The 23,084-nt window shown below is 39.8% G+C and overlaps 1 protein-coding gene across 3 annotated transcripts in view; it reads left to right on the forward strand.

Moving 5' to 3' along the window:
• Nucleotides 1–405: 405 nt before the first annotated feature.
• The window catches only part of VWA3B (von Willebrand factor A domain containing 3B), a 223,701-nt gene continuing 201,022 nt past the window's right edge, over nt 406–23,084 (forward strand). For 2 of the 3 annotated variants that reach the window (XR_006606010.1, XM_045077773.1), the window contains exons 1-5: nt 411–632; nt 4,370–4,646; nt 17,216–17,310; nt 19,543–19,793; nt 21,521–21,680. Coding sequence is in view for 1 of the 3 variants with exons in the window: in XM_045077773.1 (XP_044933708.1) it covers nt 576–632; nt 4,370–4,646; nt 17,216–17,310; nt 19,543–19,793; nt 21,521–21,680 (840 nt within the window). In the remaining 2 variants the exon portion in view is untranslated. Of the gene's footprint in view, nt 633–4,369; nt 4,647–17,215; nt 17,311–19,542; nt 19,794–21,520; nt 21,681–23,084 lie in introns of all 3 variants that reach the window. The other variant, XR_006606011.1, reaches the window with a different exon arrangement.

Genomic DNA, 23,084 nt, shown 5'->3' on the forward strand with positions numbered 1-23,084 from the left:
TTAATTGTAATGCTTCCTGCGGTGCACGGGCCTCGCTCCCGCCTTGGGGGCCTTCCTCCACGATTTGCTCGCGCTCTCAGCCCTGACCCGGGCTCTTCTGCGTGTTTATCTGCTCGTTAACTTAATAAATGTTCACCGCCGTTGTTAATTTTCCCGGCAACAACAGGTGGAGGGGACATGCCATCCGCTCTGTCCCCTAGCGTGGGGCTCTTCCTTTGCGTCCCAAAGTACCTTGGGGATCCAGGACACCCACATTGCCACCTCGCCCCTGGGCTTGCTGCAGAGCCCCCACCTTCAGCCCCCGGGCCCCGCGGGCCCCGCCGGCCCCGCCTCCGCCGGACGCGCGCTCTGTGGGCGGGGTCGGCTGAAGGAGCCGCTCCGTGATTGGCCGCGTCTGAGCAACCGGGCGACGCCGTGGTCAACACGCCGCGCCATTCGGGCTGGGGTCACAGAGAAATCGAACGTCTGAACTTCTTCGCGCCCAGCGGCGACCCTTCGCTTGCCGAAGTCGCTGCATTACCAAGCAGCGGGATGAGCGCCTCTCCGGCTTTTTGGGGTGACAGGGTCCCCAGAGGATGAGAGGGCTGCTGCTAAACAGGAACCTCCTTGTCTTTCATCCGACAGACTGCCTAGTAAGTGGGATGCGATCCCTTCCACGACAGAACCTTCGAGGTTTCCAGGAAGCTGTGGAGGGAAAGCTTGGAATTACGCAGTCCTACGTGGACGCCCTCCACAAAAGTTACTAAGCCAGTTTGCCAGGTTCACTGAACTCTGGTCCTGGGGTCAGGCTGAGACACAGGTAGAAGACCCCTCCTGTTGTGAAACTCTTCCCACCCTACTCCACTCCCCGCGAAGCCCAGCCGGTCTGGTGGAGGACCAGCTTTCTTGGTTTCCCACTTACCATAGGCCAACAGCAATAAGAAGGTGAAGTGCACATGCGTTTGGAGTTAATGCAAGAACCAGGAGAAAGCTATTTTTAAGAAATAATGATAAAATTAATAGTCCAAAAACCGGGATCTGCGTGGATTACAGCTTTCTGCAACCTTCTGGTCTAGAATATTCTTTGGCTTTTTTCCATTCTTTTACATTTACGTGGTTTTCCACAATCACGTCACTAAGACAAGCCCCGTTTTTTCTTTTTATATGGGCATGCAACTTACTTAGTTTTGGTTTCCAGTTGGTAGAGTTCTCTTAACTTCTAGGGAGTTCTTGGTTTCCTTCTCAGAAGTGGTCTTCCTAGAGAAGCCTCGTTATTCTTAGATTTTCTTTTCTTGACCCCATTTTCTTAACTGTGGGCCAGTCCATTTCAGTCTTCTTTACTCTGCCCACATTATTTGAGCAGATGATCACAGGCTAGCCTTGCTCCTCGGGGCAGGAGAATGGAGGCAGGAGTCCATTAAGGGTTTCTGGGTGAGAGTTGCTCTAGAATACCCATGGGGCTTCGTCCCAGCTTCCTTTCTCCCTGGAACAACTGCAATTCAAAACTCACATAAATCACAAGATATACCCACCTAATCTAGACTTCATTTCAACAAGGACTGACAAGGATATAGGCAGTTTTGGATGTTGATGATAAAACAGAAGTATACCCAATGGTTAAGCTGAATTAATGGACTTGAATATGTGCGTTGTGCCTCAATCTCTGACCATATAGAACCTACTCTGTTAAACCATGAGAACTTCCTCTCGGTGCTCCCCTCAGGACGACCTTGGGGCATCCCTATGAGCAGACTTTAGCAGCACAGGATGACTGTGCTTGACCCCTCTGGTTCCTTTAGCTGGGGCCTTTGACTTGTGCCCACTTAACCTTTCTATTTTTTCCCCTCAAGCTTTCCCTGCCTGCTCCTCCCTTCAGCTCAGCCTTTCACTCCCCCACCTCCTCCCTGTTTATACTTCTTCATTCTCTTTTGGAAATCCTTTCATATTTCCTCAAACTTAAGCTCTTCGCATAGCTTTTAAAACTTAGGGCAGGGTTCAACCGGATTTGTTGTTTCTTACTTCTGGATTCCTCTGTTCCCTAATTTGTGATAACCCCAGATGAAGAAATCCCAAAAAACCACAGTAATAATAATAACATAGTAATATGTGGAAAAGAGTGTGTCTCTATTAAAGAGACAGCTATTACCTGGTAATAGACTTGTTTGAACTAAAAAATCTTTGCCTTGTTTGAAAAATCAGTATTCTCAGTAATTCTGAGTGATCAGTTTAATTCAGCTCAACACCCTTACAAAGTGCCTGCTGTTTTTAAGGCATTGTGCTGTGCTGAGGATATTCATACAGTTTGTCCCTATAGTCACTGAACCTTCTTTTAGTCTAGAGAGGATGAATCTGAAGTGCCGGAAGTCATATTGGTGAAATGTCAAAACAAAAATGGGAGCTTTGCTGGGAAGATGTTGCAGAAGTTTGGTGAGGCGGTCTGGAAAGGCTTAATGGAGGTGGTAGAGCTGCCAGTTCATTGAAGGTTAAGATGGTGGTTCCCATAGGAGAACCACCTGAGACCAGCTTGGAGCTTGGAAAGGGGGTGGGCAGTGTGTGGAGGGGTTGCTTTCTCAGATCATTTGGGTTCATTGCTCTGGCAGGATCTCTTATCCAGTCTGAGTAGAATGATCCCTTCTGTTGGGAGATGCCCTTTCTTTCCTTCCCTGTCTCCTTGGATTATTTCCATTGTCCATTTGCTTTCATTTCCGATAATATGGGTCTTCTCAGGCTAACAAATCCTAAGAGTCAAGACCTGAATCAGAATGACTCATATACGTTCTCAAATTCAGTAGAGCCAGCGAGACCTTTTAAAAAACATTTATTAAAAAAATTTTTTTTAAACCACATGAGTGCAGGAGGCACTGGGGCATGCCCCTTAGCTGGAGGATTCAGTTGCCTTCTGTTTGGAATCAAGAACATGTCCCTTTGGTCTTAAAATGTACGACTCTCCTGAAACCTTTTAGTTTCCAAAATCCAGTTTAGTTGCCTTATAAAGACATTTTACATAGCTATGCTGCCATTTTAACCTATGACATGTAGCTTCCTCTAGTAAGAAGAACATAAGATATGGGTGAGTATGTATCAGGGAGAAGAAAGATGAACTAGAAATAATGACATAATCAAAAATATTTATTCTGAGCTTCCTTTTCTTGTTTCTATGGGAACTGTTAGCCAAATTTAAAAGTCCTTCAGCTGGTAGTCTTTATTGACCAGATCTCAAAAAATCTGTGAGTCTAACGTAGGAGGAGAAGCCCAAACTTAATAGCTCGTATGACTGGGGACTTAGAGGTAAAAAGGTACTCGAGGTAAAAGTGGTACAATTACTAAAGGTTAATGACTTTTCAATCATTTATTGGGGCATAGCTCTTTCAAGTCTATCAAGTGCTTATCCATGCATAACTCATTCAGTGCTTTTAATAATAACTTCTAATATCGTTTCATGAAAACTCCCTAGCTTATGTCCAGCTGATTTCTCCATTTGACTGATTTTCATATTGTAACAGAGACTTGCAGGGAATGTGGTTGGAGTTTTAGAAATGGGAAAAGGGAGTATTTCTGTTGTTGAAAATTTTTACAGCCCAGGAAACAAACACATGTGTTTCACACTCTGGATACAGAGGTAAGCAGACCTCTCCCTGCCTGAAGGTGTGGTGAGTGGGTTAAGATTGCATTAGAGTCTGGGCCACTCCTTCCCTCTTGTGTACATGAGCTATATTTAGGCAGGTCTAGATAAGTTTAATATGTAGCATATTGCCTTGAGTCCAGTTGGTCCCAGAACAGCTGGTTACATGACTCAGAATGTTTAAGTCCAACTTTAAAACATTTGGAAAGTGAATCCAGGTATTCTAGCTGGGGTGAGCCACAGTCCGGTTCCTCCCCTGTTCCTAGCTCCCCGTTAGACATTCCATCTGTAGAAACACTGTATTTCCTGTCAGGGTTTTACCCTCGGTATTCTCTTTGGACGCAAAAGGTCTGGTGCAATTATAATTGGAATAATTGATTTATAATGAAGCTTCAGGAGAGAATGTTTATTTTCTAAAATGGAAGAGCTTTGCATTTTTCTGATTATAAAAGTCAATCCTCTTTCAGAAATGTTTAAATAATGTAAACATTTAAACAATATAGAAAAAGCAAAAACCACATATATTCCCACCACACAGATAAAACTACTATAAACTGTTGTCAGTTACCTTTCTAGATGTTTTCCTTTGTGCATACATGGGGATGTATGGATAGATATTGAACTTTGCAGATATATTTTAGCAATATATGTGGGTATCTTCTTTGTCAGCAAATAAGCATCTATATTAAACATTTTTAACTGGTAGATTGAATTCCACTTAATGATTGTGCTGTAATTAATATTAAACCTATCCTTTGTTGATGTCAGATTGTTTCCAAGTCTTCAGCAAGTCTGATTTTGACAATTGCTCTTATGGGAGGTCTCTGTGACTTAGATCCTAATTCAGAGATGGAGCTCTCAGCCTCATCTTCCACCATCTCTGAGCAGCAGCTGCAGGGGCAAGAGAGACAAAGCAACACGAAAACAGACTTGGCTGGGCAGAGTCTCATCTCATCTGAGGAATGGCTTCAACTGCATGGGCTTAAGAGCAACAAATTGACCTTGAAACAGATTCTGTCACAGATTGGATTCCCACATTGTGAAGGTAAAGTACTCATAAAGCAACGCTGGTTGGGAATCCCAATCAGCGTGCCATGCTTTAGCTTTTGAGGGGGCTGCATCAGTTCTGAAGCCCCCCCCCAAACCACAGGCCTCTGATCTTGTTTTGATCTCACATCCTTATCCATAAAAAATGTGCATGGACCCCCAATATGTGTTTGTTACATAGGTATATGATTGTCAGTCCACTTACTAAACATTGCTTATTTTCATTGCCTAAATATTGCTTAATTTCATTCTTAGTCCTTTTTAAAGATGAAATAAAAAAGAAATAGAAGTTGTATGTATTTCAGCAGATATCTTCTTTATCTCTTGGGATATGCGAACCCCTTTAGGAGGTTGTTGATTAAGACAGTAGCTATGTGTGGTTTCAGGGAGAGTGAGCGATTTTACTGTTGTGGGCTGTCTTATGTGACAGGCTAGTTTTTCTGAACACATTGCTTCAATATTCGGTCCTGAACTCCCAGTAGCGCCGCCGTACAACAGGGAGTATGGAAATGGGTGAGGGTGTGTTTTGTTTTTGTGTATATTTATTTTCTGATGACATACTGAGTTGAGTTGCTCCTGAAATATAGGGCCTGGGGACCAGGGATACAGAATGTCTTAGGAAGTATGAGCCTTCCCAGAGTGCCCTGTCCAGCATGGCAGTAATACCCCACTTGAGGAGCACTCCTTCAATCAGGGCAGTTGCCATTACTTGGATTTTACTAATTCTGTATTAGCCAATTAATTAATGAATTAAACACATATTTATTGAGTGGCCAATAATACTGTGTTTCTGAGATTTTCACCAGTTCCCTTGGCAGCTTTGTTCCAGACTGGTGATAAGGAAGGCCTAGGGGATGGGGGCCCCCTTTTTTTTTTTTTTAAAGATTTTATTTATTTATTTGTCAGAGAGAGAGGGAGAGAGAGCGAGCACAGGCGGACAGAATGGCAGGCAGAGGCAGAGGGAGAAGCAGGCTCCCCGCCGAGCAAGGAGCCCGATGCGGGACTTGATTCCAGGACGCTGGGATCATGACCTGAGCCGAAGGCAGCTGCTCAACCAACTGAGCCACCCAGGCGTCCCTGGGGGCCCATTTTAATGCAAGGCCTTGCTTTTCAGGGCTCAGGCTGTGTGCTCCCATTTATCCTTCCACAAGGGGTGATACAGCCCTCTATCTTCTAAATGCAAGGTCTGTGGGATTCCTTTGTAAGGAAACAAAGCAGTTTTTTTTTTTTTTTTTAAGATTTTATTTATCTATTTGACTGACAGAAATCACAAGTAGACAGAGAGGCAGGCAGAGAGAGAGAGGGAAGCTGACTCTCTGCTGAGCAGAGAGCCCAATGCGATGCTTGATCCCAGGACCCTGAGATCGTGACCTGAGCTGAAAGCAGAGGCTTAACCCACTTAGCCCAGGTGCCCTGGAAACAAAGCAGTTTAATCTTGTTTCAAGTAACTATAATTCAGTCACTAATATTAGCAAAAATAGCAGTTCTTTCTTTATATTTTGTCAAAGATTTTTCAATCTAAGGTCATGGAAGTTACTGCTCTATGATTTTCTTTTCTTTTAATGCCCTTGCTAGGCTTTGGCATCAGGATTATGCTGGCCTCGTAAAATGATTTGAAAGTATCCCCTTCTCCTGTATGATGTTCTTCTTTTTTAATGTAGTGTTCAGTGGTTCCTTATTTATGTATAACACCCAATACTCATTACAACACGTGCCCTCCTAATACCCATCACCAGCTTACCCCATCTCCCTACCCCTCTCCCCTCTAAAACCCTCAGTTTCCCAGAGTCCATAGTCTCTCATGGTTTGTCTCCCCCTCTGATTTCCCCTCCTTCAGTTTTTCCTTCCTTCCCTGATTGTCCTCTGTGCTTTTCCTTATGTTCCACATATGAGTGAAACCATATGATAATTGTCTTTCTCTGCTTGACTTATTTCACTTAGCATAATCCCTTCCAGTTCCATCCATGTCAATGCAAATGGTAGATATTCATGCTTTCTGATGCCTGAGTAGTATTCCATTGTTTATATGGACCACACATCGTCTGTCGAAGGGCATCTTGGCTCCTTCCACAGTTTGGCTATTGAGGGCATTGCTGCAATGAACATTGGGGTGCATGTGCCCCTTCTTTTCACTACATCTGTATCTTTGGGCTAAATACCCAGTAGTGCAATTGCTGGGTCATAAGGTAGCTCTATTTTTAACTCCTGGATGTTCTGATGGTGCTTTTATGTGGGTGGTACTATTTCTTCTTTAAATGTTTGATGGAATATACCAGTGAAACTTACCTGAGCCTGGAGTTTTGTTTGTAGGAAAAGTTTGATGAGAAATTCTGTTCTGTAATCAGCATAGAGACCTTCTGTTTCATCATGCCGATTTTGAAAAGTTGTGTTTTTCAAGGAATTTGTCATTTTATCAGTGTTTTCTAACATATTGACAAAACATGTTTCGTAATACTCCCTTAACATTTTTTTAATGCCTGTAGAATCTAAAGGTGTTCCTTCTTTCATTTCAGATATAATTTGTGTTTTTTCCTCACGTCTTTCTTGATAAGTCTTGTTCAGGGTATATCATAACTCTTCAAAGAATCAGATTTTGGGTTTGTTGGTTTTTTTGTTTTGCCCCGTTCTTCATTTTCTATTTCATTGCTATCTGCTTTGAACTTTATTATTTATTTTCTTCAACTTCCTTTGAGTTTAATTTGCATTTCTTTTTCTAGCTTAAGGTGGAAACTTAGATAACTGATTTTTAAGCCTTTCTTCTCTTCTCATGTAGACATCTAAAATTCCTCTAAGCATTAGTTTAGCTGAATCCAAATCTTGATAGGTAGTACTTTCATTGTTATTGAATTGAGAATACTTTTTTTCTCTTGTGACTTTTTCCCTTGATTCATTTTTGAAATGTTTAATTTGTAAATATTTTAGGATTTTAAAAGAATCCTTGTTACCTAATTTACTACTGTTTATGTCAGAAAACATAGCCTGTAACACTTTCATCTTTTGAAATGTGCTGAGATTTGTGTTATGTCCCAGCATGTATCTTGGTGCACATTTCATGCACACTTGAAAAGAATGTGTAATCTGCAGTTGTTATATAGTATTTATAAATGTTCATTAGTCAAGATGGTTGGTTTTATTCTATTATAGATGTGCAGTGTCTTTAGAGATTTTTTTTGCCTAGTGGCTTTGTCCATTTCTCCCTTTAGTTCTATCAGCTTTATTCATGCAGTTTGAAACTTTAAATACATACACATTTGGGATTGTCATATCTTTCTGATGAATTGACAAATTTTAATAATTTTTCATTGTGCATCTCTGTCTCATATAGTAGTTATTTGACATTTACTTTGATATTGATACAACTCCTTTAGCTTTCTTTTGCTGTATTTGCATGTAGCGTATATGTTTTTAGTCTTTTACTTTCAAACTATCTGTAGTATCTCTTTAAGAAGTTCCTCTTTAATCCATTCTCATAATCTGTCTTTTTTTTTTTTTTTAAAGATTTTATTTATTTATTTGACAGAGAGAGATCACAGGTAGGCAGAGAGAGAGGGGAGGAAGCAAGCTCCCTGCGGAGCAGAGAGCCCAATGCGGGGCTCCATCCCAGGACCCTGGGACCGTGAACTGAGCCGAAGGCAGAGGCTTTAACCCACTGAGCCACCCAGGTGCCCCATCATAATCTGTCTTTTAATTGTAGTGTTTGGTTCTGTACATTTAATGTAATAATTGATGGAGCTAGATTTAGGTATGCCATTTTACTATTTGTCTTTTTCTTTCCTCTGTTTCTCATTTCCTGCCTTCTTTTGGGTAAATTATATATTTTTAAACATTTCATTTCATCTCGTTTAAATTTCAGTAGACTTTATAGGTATGCCTTTTTGCATTATGTTTTCAGTGGTTGCTCTCATGATTGAATCGTTGTAACCAGTCTGCTAAAAGTTAACTTTGTACTACATCATGTAAGATGTAAGAAACTTGCAGCAGTATAACTCCACTTAGCCCTACTCCTGTCCCTGGTATTATTGTTTTAATATATTTTATTTTTATATACATCATAAATCTCACAAATCAATGTTATAGTTACTGCTTTAAAAAGTCATTTGTCTTATAAAGAAACTGAGTGGGAAAAAACAGCATTTTACAATCCACATATTTACTATTGATGATATTCTTCCTTCCTGTAAGACTTGCAGTTCCATCTGCTATTTGTTTCTAAAGAATTTCTTTTAAGCATTTCTTGTAGTGCAGGTCCTATGAATGACGGATTTTCTTAGTTTTTGTTTATCTGATTTTGCTTTGTTTTTATTTCACTCTTCTTATTTTTTTGGATGATTGGCTGATACTTATTTCTTTTTCTTTTCTTTTCTTTTTTTTTTGGAGAGAGAGAGCACCAGTGAGCCTGTGCCTGTGCATGTACATGCTCATGCGCATATGCATGCAGTGCCAGGGGGTGGGGCAAAGGGAAAGAGAAGAAAATTCCTAGCAGGCTCCACCCAGTGCAGATCCCCATGCCAGCTTGATCCCACAACCTTGAGATGCATGACCTGAGCCAAAATCAAGAGTCAGACACCTAGCTGAGCCACCCAGGTGACCCACTGGTTGATACTTTTTATCCTGAACTAGTGATAGCTTTACAGGAAGTTACAAAGATAATGTAGACAGATCCCAAGTACCCTTCAGTGAGTTTCTCCTAATGGTTACATCTTATAAAGTTATAGTATAATATCAAATTCAGGAATTTGACATTGATTCACTGTATGTGAATAATTCTGTGTAATTTTGCCACTTGTGTAGATTTGTGTAATCATCACCACCGTCAAGATGTATAACTATTTATCATCACAAAGATCTCCATTATGCTACCCCATTCTAGTTGTACAGACACCCTACCCACCAATATCCTTAATTTCTAGCAATCACAAGTCTGTTTTCTATCTCTGATTTTCTTATGTAGAGAATGTTTATATAAATGGAATCATGTAGTATGTGACCTTTTGAGATTGGCATTTTTTACATTTGACATTATTTCTTTGAGGTTCATCCAAGTTGTTGCTTGTAGCAATGGTTTCTTTCTTTATATTGCTGTAGTATTCCAGAATATGGATGTACCACTGTTTGTTTAGCCAGTTACCATTAAAGGGTAGTTTCCAGTTTGGGGCCATTACAAATAAATCTGCTATGAGCAGTTTACAGGTTTTTGTGTAATGATAAGTTTTCATTTCTCTGGGATAAATGCCCAGGAATATAATTGCTACATGGTAAGTTGTGTGTTTATTTTTTGTTTTGTTAAGTTTTATTTTGTCTTATTAAGAAACTGCTAAACTTTTCCAGGGTAGCTCTATTATTCATTTCAGTAATAATAGGAGAGAAACAGTTTCTCCATATCATCACCAGTGTTTAATACTGTCGCCATTTATAAGTTTTAGCTGTTTTAATAGTTGTGTAGTGATAGTTTGTTGTGGTTTTGTCTGTGTTTCCCTAATGTTTAGTTTTGTTGAGCATCTTTTCATGTGCTTATTTGCTCTATATTATCTTTGGCAAAATGAATATTTCTTCATGTCTTCTGATCATTTTCGTTTCTTTTTTTTTCCTACAACTGACAATACTTTATTCAATACTATTTACATTCCCCGGTAAAATTACACAATGACAATTTTCTTTTTTTAATAATTTTTTATTTTTTATAAACATATATTTTTATCCCCAGGGGTACAGGTCTGTGAATCACCAGGTTTACACACTTCCCAGCACTCACCAAAGCACATACCCTCCCCAATGTCCATAACCCCACCCCCCTTCTCCTAACCACCCCCCCAGCAACCCTCAGTTTGTTTTGTGAGATTAAGAGTCACTTATGGTTTGTCTCCCCCCCAATCCCATCTTGTTTCATTGATTCTTCTCCTACCCACTTAAGCCCCCATGTTGCATCACCACTTCCTCATATCAGGGAGATCATATGATAGTTGTCTTTCTCTGCTTGACTTATTTCGCTAAGCATGATATGCTCTAGTTCCATTCACGTTGTCACAAATGGCAAGATTTCATTTCTTTTGATGGCTGCATAGTATTCCATTGTGTATATATACCACATCTTCTTGATCCATTCATCTGTTGATGGACATCTAGGTTCTTTCCATAGTTTGGCTATTGTGGACATTGCTGCTTTAAACATTCGGGTACACGTGCCCCTTTGGATCACTACGTTTGTATCTTTAGGGTAAATACCCAGTAGTGCAATTGCTGGGTCATAGGGCAGTTCTATTTTCAACATTTTGAGGAACCTCCACAGTGTTTTCCAGAGTGGCTGCACCAGCTTGCATTCCCACCAACAGTGTAGGAGGGTTCCCCTTTCTCCGCATCCTCGCCAGCATCTGTCATTTCCTGACTTGTTGATTTTAGCCATTCTGACTGGTGTGAGGTGATATCTCATTGTGGTTTTGATTTGTATTTCCCTGATGCCGAGTGATATGGAGCACTTTTTCATGTGTCTGTTGGCCATCTGGATGTCTTCTTTGCAGAAATGTCTGTTCATGTCCTCTGCCCATTTCTTGATTGGATTATTTGTTCTTTGGGTGTTGAGTTTGCTAAGTTCTTTATAGATTTTGGACACTAGTCCTTTATCTGATATGTCGTTTGCAAATATCTTCTTCTATTCTGTCAGTTGTCTTTTGATTTTGTTAACTGTTTCCTTTGCTGTGCAAAAGCTTTTGATCTTGATGAAATCCCAATAGTTCATTTTTGCCCTTTCTTCCCTTGCCTTTGGCGATGTTCCTAGGAAGATGTTGCTGCTGCTGAGGTCGAAGAGGTTGCTGCCCATGTTTTCCTCAAGGATTTTGATGGATTCCTTTCGCACATTGAGGTCCTTCATCCATTTTGAGTCTATTTTTGTGTGTGGTGTAAGGAAATGGTCCAATTTCATTTTTCGGCATTTGGCTGTCCAATTTTCCCAACACCATTTATTGAAGAGGCTGTCTTTTTTCCATTGGACATTCTTTCCTGCTTTGTCGAAGATTAGTTGACCATAGAGTTGAGGGTCTATTTCTGGGCTGTCTATTCTGTTCCATTGATCTATGAGTCTGTTTTTGTGCCAGTACCATACTGTCTTGATGATGATAGCTTTGTAATAGAGCTTGAAGTCCGGAATTGTGATGCCACCAACGTTGGCTTTCTTTTTCAATACCCCTTTGGCTATTCGAGGTCTTTTCTGGTTCCATATAAATTTTAGAATTATTTGTTTCATTTCTTTGAATTCTGATCATTTTCTAATTAATTTTTTTCAGTGTTCAGTTTTGAGAGCTCATTATATATTCTAGATATGAGTCCTTTGTCACACATGTGGCTTGCAGGTATATTTTTCTAGTCTGTAGCTTATCTTTTCATTCTCTAAAGAGAGTTTCTCAGAGCAAAAGTTTTAAATTTTGGTGACTTTATTGATTTATCAATATTTTTCTTAATATAGAGCTTACTAATTCTCAAAGACTTTCGTCTATATTTTTACTGAAAGTTTTATAGTTTTACATATTTAGCCCATGATCAGTTTGAGTTATTTCTGTATTAGTTTCATTTTTGGACTGTGGATATCCAGTTGCTCCAGGACCTTTATTTAAAATCAAAATCAAAAGGTTTTTGCACAGTGAAGGAAACCATCAACAAAAAGACATTCAGTTAATGTGAGAAGGTATTTGCAAATAATATACCTGATAAGGGCATAATATCTGAAGTATATAAAGAGCTTATGCAATTCAACACAAAAAAACCCCAAACAACCTAGTTTAAAAATGGGAAGGGGACTTGAATAGACATTTTTCCAAAGAAGACATCCAGATAGCTAACAGACCCAGGAAAAGTTGCTTAACATCACTTATCATCAGGGAAATGCAAATCAAAACTAAATGAGGTATCACTGTTAAGGTCCGTAATCAAAGGAGCGAGACTGATACAAAGCAAAGGTCAAGCAAAGCTTTATTTTGACGCAAGCATCGAGAATCAAACTGACCTGTCAGGGCCGTCTCTTGCATAGAGGCGACCCCTCCCAGCCTCACAGACTTTTATAGAGGTAGTTTAGCCGGGCTATACACAGGTGGCCAATGAGATTGCAATACACAGAGAAAACTGCACAGTCATACTAGGTCTGCCACACACAGGAAAAAACTGCTAGGTAACACACAGGTGGCCAATTGAATTTCAGTTTACCCTAGTAGATATATGCGTGCCCCACTGATTAGATGTCTTCATCTGGCCTGACCTGCCCTTGTATCTAGGCTTTGCAAGTAAGTTCCTCTGGGGGGGGGGGGGCGGGGTCAATCTAAGTTCACTACAGAAACACAAAATGACTCCCTCTGGCCAACCAGGCCCTTACAATCACCTCATACTTGTCAGGATGGCTAAAAATAAAAAACACAAGAAATAGCAAGTATTGGTGAAGATGTACAGAAAAAGGAATCCTTGTACACTGGTGGTGGGAATGTAAACTGGTGCAGCCACTGTGGAAAACAGTGTAGAGGTTCCTCAAAAAATTAAAATAGAAATACCATATGATCCAGTAATTCCACTATGGGGTATTTACTCAAAGAAAAGGAAAACACCAATTTGAAAAGATTTTCATGCCTAAGTTTATTACAACATTATTTATAATAGCCAAGATATAGAAGCAAACTAAATATCCATAGTTAGACTAATGGATAAGGAAGATGTGGTATATACATAACAATGGACTATTATGGCTCCATAAAAAGGATGAGATCTTACCATTTGCAACAATAAGGATAGACTTAGAGGGTATTATGATAAGTAAGATAAATCAGACTGAGAAGGATAAATACTATGCGATTTTATTCATGTGGAAACTAAAAAACAAATGAGAAAGCAAATGAAAAGCAGAGTCAGACCTATGCAGGGGACCTATGTTGGTTCCCAGAGTTGGGGTGGAGTGGAGGACATAGGATTCCAGTTATGGAATGATCAAGTCAGAGGAATAAAAAGCATAGCAAAGGGAATATAGCCAATGATATTGAAGTAGCGTTGTATAGTGACATAGCTACACTTACAAGGAGCATATATTGTTTCATGAAGTTGAGTCACTATGTTGTGTACCTGAAACAAATGTAACGTATGTCAGCTGTATGAAAATTAAAAAATGAAATAATAAAATCAAAGACTGTCCTTGTTGTTTTGAATTGCTTTTGCATCTTTGTTAAAAATTAGGTGGTTGTAGTTGTATGGGGCTATTTCTGGGTTCTCTATTTTGTTTTATTTTTCTGTGTGTCTATTTCTACTAATACCATATAGTCTAGATTACTGTAACTGTGTAATGTCTTGAAATAGGCAGACTGATTACTCTACTTCAGTCTTTTTCAAAATTGTTTTAGGTATGGGGCTCCTGAGTGGCTCAGTGGGTTAGGCCTCTGCCTTCGGCTCAGGTCATGATCTCAGGGCCTTGGGATCAAGTCCGCATTGGGAGGTCTCTGCTCCACAGGGAGCCTGCTTCCTCCCCCTCTCTCTCTCTGCCTGCCTCTGCCTACTTGTGATCTCTCTCTGTCAAATAAATAATAAATAAATAAAATACATATTTAAAAAAAATTGTTTTAGGTATAGTTTCTTCACCTTTTCATATAAATTTTAGAATAAACATGACTGTGTCTACAAAAATATTGCTGGGATTTTGATTGAAATTGCATTAAACCTGTATATCAATTTAAGTAGAATTGACATATTTACTATGTTGAGCCTTCCATCCATAAATATTAAATATTTTCCATCTATTTACATCTCTGATTTATCAGCTATTGTAATTTTCAATTACATGTGCTAGCTAGAACTTTCAGTACTATGTTGAACAACTGTAGTGAGAGTAGACATCTTTACCCCATATCAGATCTTTGGGGAAAGTTTCAGTCTCTTACCACTAAGTATAATATTAGCTGTAAGTTTTTTATAGAATTAAAAAAATCAAGTTGAGGAAGGTCTCTCATATTCCTAATGTACTGAGAATTTTTACCATGAATTGGTATTGAATCTTTCTGTGTCAATTGAAAGTATCATGTGATTTTTTTTCTTCCCTAGCCTTTTAATTTGATTGATTATACTGATTGGTTTTTGGATATTGAGCCAATATAGCTAATCATTTTTACATATGTAATCATGAAGGATATTAGTTTTCTCTTATTTTAGTACTGCCTTAGTCTGGTTTTGGTATCAGGGTAATATTGGCTTCATAGAACAAGTTGGGAAATGTTCCCTTGTCTTCTGTTTTCTGGAAAATGCTATGTAGAATTTTAATTATTTCTTATATGTTCAGTAGAGTTCTCCAGAGAACTTCTCTATGCCTGGGGATTTCTGTTTGAGAAGTTTTTAATTATAAATTCATTTCCTTATTAGGTATGCTGCATTTCATATTAAGAAAGTTGTGGTAGTTTGTGTTTTTTTGTGGGATTTGTTCATTTCATCTAAGTTGTCTACTATATGTGTGTGGAGTTCATTATAGTATTCCATTATTCTTCTGATGTCTGAGAGGTCTTTTTTTTTTTTTTTCCTGTTTCATTCCTGATACCAATAACTCATGTCTTCTCTCCTTTTCTTTTGTCAATTTTATTAATCTTATTAACATACCAACTTTTTATTTAATTGATTTTCTTTATTGCTTTTCTGTGTTTAACTTTCCTGATTTCTGCTTTGGTGTTTATCATATATTTCCTTCTGCTTTGGATTTGTTTTTTCTATTTTTTTACTTTTTTTATATGGGAACTTAGATTATTGATTTGAGACTTTTCATTTCTTCTTATATAAGCATTTAGTGCTAGAAATTTCCCTCCTGGCAGTGTTCTTCACATTTTTAATAGGCTGTATTATCTTTTTCTTTCAGTTTAAAGTATTTTTTAAAATTTCTGTGGTACTTCCTCTTTGACCCATGGATTTTTTCAGAAGCATGTTATTTAGTTTCCAAGAATTTAGACATTTTCTTGTTATCTTTTTGTTACTGATTTGTAGTTTGTTTCTGTTGTGGAGAGAACATACTCTGTTTGGTTTTAGTTTAAAAAAAAATTTTTTTTAATAGCCATGGATATGATTGGTCTTGGTATATATTCTGTGCTTGTAAAAGAATGCATATTCTTCTGTTGTTGTGTATATTTTCCTATAAGTGTCAATTAAATCTTGTTTGTTGATTGTGTTGAGTATCCTTGCTGATTTTTTGTCTAGCCATTCTGTCAGCTGTTGAGAGAGCCGTATTGAAATCTCCAATTATAATTGTGAGCTTGTCTTTTTTCCTTTCAGTCCCATCAGTTTTTGCTTAAGATATTTGCAGTCTTTTGTTTGATGATACACCTTTAGGATTGCTGTGTCTTCCTGGTGGGTTGACACTTGAATTTATATAATGTTCTGCTCTGTCCCTAGTAATATTCTTTGCTTTTTACTTTACTTTTCTGATATTAATATAGTCAATCTGCTTTCATTTTGTTTCATACTTAAATGACATCTTTTTCATTCTTATGCTTTTAGCTTATATATGTCTTAATGTTTGAGGCAAGTTTCTTCATTATTTATTTATTTATTTTTAAAGATTATATTTGTTTATTTGAGAGAGAGAGAGCATGAGAGGGAGGAGGGTGAGAGGGAGAAGCAGACTCCCTGCTGGGCAGGGAGCCTGATGTGGGACTCGATCCTGGGACTCTAGGATCATGATCTGAGCCAAAGGCAGTCGCTCAACCACCTGAGCCACCCAGGTGCCATGGATCATTATTTTAAATCCTCTTTGCAAATCACTAGTTTTTTCTCTCTTTCTAAATTTATTTATTGAGTTTTTATTTTAATTCCAGTACAGAGTTGTATTAGTGTTAGGTGTATAATATAGTGATTTGACAATTCCTTACATCACCTGGTGTTCATCATGACAAGTTCACTCCTTAATCCCCATCACCTATTTCACTCATCCCCCTACCCACCTACCCTCTGATAATCACCAGTTTGTTCTCTATGGTTAAGAGTCTTTTCTTCCCCCCATTTTTTTCCACTCGTTTGTTTTTTAAATTCTTCATATGAGTGAAATCACATGACATTCAGCCATAAAAAAGAATGAAATCTTGCCATTTGCAATGATGGAACTAGAGAGTATAATGTTAAGTGAAATAAGTCAGAGAAAGCCAATCACTATCTTTTTATTCTTGTACTCAGGCCATTTACATTTAATGTAATTATTAATTTGTTAAGGCTTAGACTGTGTATTGCCTTTTTGACCTTTGCCTTAATCATCGTGGACAAAAGAACCAGGAGACTAAGAAACAAACCTTGTTTTTCCTCCCCATGCATTCATGCATTAAAGAATTATGCATGTCAAAAATAGTTAACTTATATCATAACACCTAGAAACACTTCATTATTTAGGACAGAATACCAAGTATCATGGATTTTTGCTGTCACTGGAGATATAATTCAAATGGTATCAGAGAAGAAAATTTTGAAATAAAAATAAGAAATGTTGATGATGCATCGTTTTGACTACTTTTTCTTTTTTTTTTTCTGAGTCGTTCTTAGTTTTTTTTTTTTCTTTGACTACTTTTCTTTATAAAAATGCAGATTATGTAACTTCTCTGGGGAGACCTGTGGCTTCCCGATATGCTGATGGCCTGTTTCCACAGTTCTACAGACCCGAAGATGGCAGAGTATACAACGTAAGTCACAGTTCTCTTGATGGACAGGCCTTATGACATGCTTCTAGGTCTGAGAGTGGCCTATGTGAGGAGGCACACACTGCTTCCTATTGATGCAGTGGAGCAAGGCCTTAGCAGGGCTGGAGGCTTTCTTGTGACAGCGTGAGAGTGCTGAAAGTTACAGCTTAGGACCTGGGAAGGGAAGCACTTGACCTCTTAGATGAGTGCATGAAGCTGTTGACCAGAAAGTAAAAACCTTTGCATATAAGTACTTTGTTTTGCCTTGAAAATAAAGAAGCAAGAGTAGTATGACTGAGGTTAGCAGACAGGCAAGGGTAGCTGCTGACCTGACAAATGCACTGGGAATAGAGGGCCACTTTTGCAGGTAGTCGTGAACAGAGCAAAAGGCACCTATTCCTGGAGTCCTTCATTCCAGCAATGCAGCATGTGACTTATGTACCCCCGTAATGTGTCTGGCCTTGTGCACACCCTGGCCCACCACAGGAGCTCACAGAGACGCTTGTCCCATCACGTCACTTTATGGATATTTCTTCATGTCAGTGCATGTCTGTGTACCTCCTGGACTGTTACTAATTCTTCTTCTTTTTTTTTTTTAAGGTTTTATTTATTTATTTGACAGAGAGACACACAGCAAGAGAGGGAACACAAGCAGGGGGAGTGAGAGAGGGAGAAGCAGGCTTCCCACTGAGCTGGGAGCCTGATGCAGGGCTCAATTCCAAGACCCTGGGATCATGACCTGAGCTGAAGGCCGACATTTAATGACTGAGCCACCGAGGTGCCTCTGTTATTTCTTAATGTTTAAAAAGTTCAGGGGTACCTGGTTGGGTCAGTTGGTAGAACATGTGATTCGTCATCTTAGGATTCTAAGTTCAAGCCCTACGTTGGGTGTAGAAATGACTTAAAAATTCAAATCTTTAAAAAAAAAAAAGTTTGAATTACTTTTTGAACTTAGCCCGGTTCTAAGCATTAATATCCATAGAATCTTGAGTTTGGTGTGCTGTATATATTTTTTACCTGAACTACATGGAAATCAATACAGAACTATTGAAAACATCCATCTTTGCCATCTGACGACCTCCACAGCTCCTGTGACATGGTCCCACACTTGTTTCTGTGCTGTTGTAGAAAGTTTAATAAGTGCTGTGGATACCAGCAAGAGATTTAGGAATTTTGCCTTTAGCAGCCATGACAAGCAACAGGAGGGGGTGCCGGAGCCTGAGGAATAAGCTGAAGAGAGGCAGGGGATAGAGAAGGAAAGCAGTTTAAGGCGGAGGGAATGGCCCGAACCAAGGCATGAAAATGTGGAGTTATGTGGTGTGTTCAGAAAACACATTTTCCTTAACAGTTCAGGTATTTAGGGGGTTATTCTGAGGGTTGTTAAAGTAAGAGATAAGTACCAGATCTTCCAAACTTCGATTCTTCACAGAAGAGGGCACATTTTTTTTCTTACTCCTTTTCTATATCTCCTGCCTCCCTACTCCCTGCACAGTTGTGCTAGATCTGTGTGACTGATGGTTTGTTTGTGTATGAGAAACTGCCTGCAAGCCTCTGTCACCTTTCAGTGACAGCCTCTGGTGGTATTGGTAGCAGCTGTGAGTCCTGAAGTGATCCAGGTTGGGGGAGCTTGGCCTGGGAGACAAGAGGATACAGGGCACAGGTTGGGAGCAGGAGGGTGAGTCACGGGGGTGGCATCCCTTAGAGGAAGCCAGGCAGATGTGCTGGCATGTCTAGAAGCATTTTCAGAAATATTTTTGGCATGTTGTCCTTAGGAAAACTTTAGTGAGACTTTATTTTTTCCCCCATCTGCCTTTGCTGATCTCTCTTTTCTTCTGCCTAATTCCTTGGAAGTTCTTTTCTTCTACCTAATTCCCTAAAATGTTCCCTGGACATTTGCTGGTGAAGATAATTCTATAATTATAAAGATAAAATGTTATTTAGAAACACCTTTTTTTTTTCTTTAAGATTACTCTATTTTGAATAGATCACATCATCATCATTTCTTCTGTGGGGAATCATCCAAAGGGTTTCTTAGTTGAAAGATTGGAACAATTCCTCATGGATTATGTGGGGTTTAGAGGATCATCTACAACATGCTCAGTTCTTGATGGCAGAGGCCATGAATCAGTGGGCCCTGTTGTTCCTGGCTGCATGATAGTTCAGATGACATATGTTGGTGTGTTTTTGTTCTGTTTCTTTTTTCTTTTCTTTTTTTCTGCTTTGATTTTCATTAAGTTGACAGCTAAATCAGAACTGATCTATCAGTTTGTGGAACATTTAACACAAGCTGTGGAGAGTTACAAGCAGCGGATGGACTGGCTCACCAGCAGAAGCCGGCAGATTTTTGGCGTCATCTTGGAACAGTGCATTACCATAGTGCTGGATTTGGGCGGCATGCTGGAGGAGGAGCTTAATCTGTGCCAAGATGCTTTAACAATGGTCCTCCAGGAGCAGGTGGCTCACATAGCCAAGTTTAATATCATACGGTGAGTTCCCCACTGGATGGGGATATGTCAGTGAAACTTCGTAAGGAGTTTTCATATATTTGAAGATTTTTTTTTAAAGATTTTATTTATTTATTTGACAGAGAGAGATCACAAGTAGAGAGACAGGCAGAGAGAGAGAGAGGAGGAAGCAGGCTCCCTGCTGAGCAGAGAGCCTGATGCGGGACTTGATCCCAGGACCCTGAGATCATGACCTGAGCCAAAGGCAGCGGCTTAACCCACTGAGCCACCCAGGCGCCCAGTTTTCATATATTTGAAGTGAAGTAACATATCTTTGGGGAGGGAGGAGGTATTATCTTGTCATTTCCTAGAATATATAATTCCAGCAGAGGATCCACAGTGAAAACTTGTATCTGCTTTGCTTAGTTTTCAAATTGGAAGAGATTTAGAAACATACTTTTCTTCAGTGCATGGCAAGATAAAAATATGAGAATAGGAATTACACTGGATGTATACTTAAGACCACAGAAATCTCTGTGGTCTTTTTAGATTTTAGCCTGAATAATGAATTCAGCCTTGTCACAGATATCTCTGTTTTTCTTGTGACTCCCCTGTAAATTGACCCCCTTAATAGAACAGCAGGTGGCCAGCTTTATAGAATTTCCATATTTCAGAGTCTTCACAGTCAGTTACTATGGATTCTTGGATTCAAGAGAATTTAGGCTCTAAGGCCAACTTCTCACATGGAACAGTGGCTGTACCTTCCTGACAGGAAAAATCTGGATGAAGGGGACATCTGCCTACTTGAGTTTTTCTTTTGAAGAAAATATTTTCAGCTAAACAGATGACATCTTTGGGGATGTTGCCTAATTGTGTTCTAGCCCAGATTTCTATTTCTGTTGCAGATCTATTACTGAAGGAATCAAGTCTTAAGTCTGCAATGCGTTAGCTTTCTTGGAAATCTATGCTGTAGCATTTAGGCCACTCAGCCAGATTTCTACCCAGAGGGGCCACATAGAGGTGACATACGTGTGAGGCAGCCTCTGTCTCAGGGCGGTTTATGAGGGACAGCTCGGGCTGGTTCAATAGTCCATGATCCATATAATTCTTAAAATTATGTATGCATATGTTACTTATATAATTTGTTCAACTACAAACACAGAGATAAATAGATTCAAATGACTCTTCTTTCTTGGGGGGATTCCATCACAGCTTTCTAAGTCCCAACTACATGGTTTGATCAAACATTCCCAGGATTTAAAAACTAAAGTTTTGCTGAACTCAATACTATTTTTGATCTGGAAGGGGTAACTGATGGGAATTCGGAATGATGAAAACAGTGTCTTAATAGAATTAGAAATAAAATTTTAGAGTAATAAAATTGGTGCTGATTTACAAATCTTAATGCTGTGAATCCTTATAAATTTACTCTTAATGGAAGATAGTTGTATATAAACCTGCCTGTTCATGAAAATCATTCCCTCAGTAATTTTATTGGTGGCCGTTAATGCTTACGCTTTTGAGATTGTTTAATTTTCCTGTACGCATTGTCTTTCCCAGTCAGTACAGCTCATGGAAGGTAAGGGTGCTTTGGAGACCACTCTTAAATGCTTGCCAGATGTATTGGTAACTTTCAGAGGGCCAGGAACTGTGTTTTCTTTCATTCAGCTCTGGTGGTGGTAAGTGGCTTGCTGCTTGCACCTCCGAGACTGAGGGCTGACAGCTAGGTTGCCCACTGCCCCTGTGACATCCTGTGTGATTCCTTTCAGGGTTTCCCAGCGGCCTGTGAAATGGCAGGAAAAAGCTGTTCCTGTGACAGAGCAGTCCATAGCTGCTGCCATCAGTTGGGTTGAGAAAGTGCCTTTTGAGCTGGCTGTGAGCCAGGCTAGCTGCCTCGACACTCTGCTGGAAGCTGGGAACGACCAAACGGTAAGTGTGCACCCTGTGATCCTGGTCACATCGGTGGCTTCCACTTTCTCTCTCCACACCCAGTACCCCCATACTGCCTTTCAGCTGACCTGGGTGCCTTTCAGCAGCATCCCACGGAGACCACATCACTGGCATCAAAGAGCCCTGAAAGTCTCAGTCCTCCTCACCTCTGAATTTTGGAACCAATTGAGAAATTGGTGATAGGCCCTAGGTGGAGATCAAAATGGCAGCTTTGGTGATGGCAGAGCTGGAGCAACCAAAATGAGACCCCCTAACCCTGCCCCCTGAGCTTGGCGGGGCTCCCTCTGGGTGATTAGGGCATGGAGTCGACCCCCATTTAGGCAGTGCCCACAGAGCCACTGAGCTCACAGCCACTGAACAGTGAGGCAGGACAGGGATTTCAACACAGTTGTGTTATGTCTCTCATATTTTTGTTCTGTCCTTGTTCTCCTGACAGTTAGCTAAATCAATGCATCTCTTATGGGACAGAGAGGTTGGGAGATTCTTTGTGGAATCCTGAGGTCAAGGAAATAGGGATTCCCCACATCTACGTTCTGAATCTCTCCCAGTTCCTCCTCTTCACAAATGGATCTGTTATGTGCTTTCCAAGGTGAAGTATATCCATATAGAGGCATCATCTGTTTTTGAATATTAATGCACTCACATGTACCTTTTTGATGGGCCCTTTTGGACATAAAGCTTTACCTGGAAGAAGTGCTGAAATGGTGGTGGTTTATGTCCTGTTAGCCACAAGGGTGTGTGTTTTTGTGAGTGATTCTAAGGATATGACTTGAAGGGAGTGGCAGGCTTGTGGGGAAGGGCTCTGGGTAGGTGGGGTCCTTTGGGCAGCCTTGGCTTCCCAGGTAGAGATAGATCTGCTTTCCTTTGGGATACGGATACTTAACTACTACTTATGGATTGATATGAGTGAATACTTAATTACTTCTTCTGCTCTGGACTCCTGTGATTCTGTAGTTTTCGAGCTTTACTCTGCTACATTAAGTCCTTTCTTGGGCAAGCAGGCCATGTGCTGGTACCTTGAAAGGGTAGCCCTTACAGGTCACCAGCCTGTTTATTGATACTGAGGAGGATGGTTTAAAATTGGAAATGCATTGTTTATCCTTTCGAAGCCAGAGGAACAAATGGTTCCCATTAAAGAACAAAATAGAAGCTACTTTGTTCTTTGGCCTTTCAAGTTTGTTTTAACATCTGTAAAATTTCAATTGTCTGGACACTATAATAAGCATTCAAGAAATGGAACATTACACAGGCTCTTGGGTGAGTGTGTGTGTGCACGTGCGCATGCCTGCATGTACGTACACACACACACACACACACACACACACACACACACACGGGTGTTCTGTTTCTTTGTTCACCTAACTACCTTGGTCATAGCTGACT

Source organism: Mustela putorius, unplaced genomic scaffold (assembly GCF_011764305.1).
Source record: "Mustela putorius furo isolate JIRA1106 unplaced genomic scaffold, ASM1176430v1.1 tig00000224_pilon_pilon_pilon, whole genome shotgun sequence".
In the NCBI taxonomy this organism is placed as follows: Eukaryota; Metazoa; Chordata; class Mammalia; order Carnivora; family Mustelidae; genus Mustela; species Mustela putorius.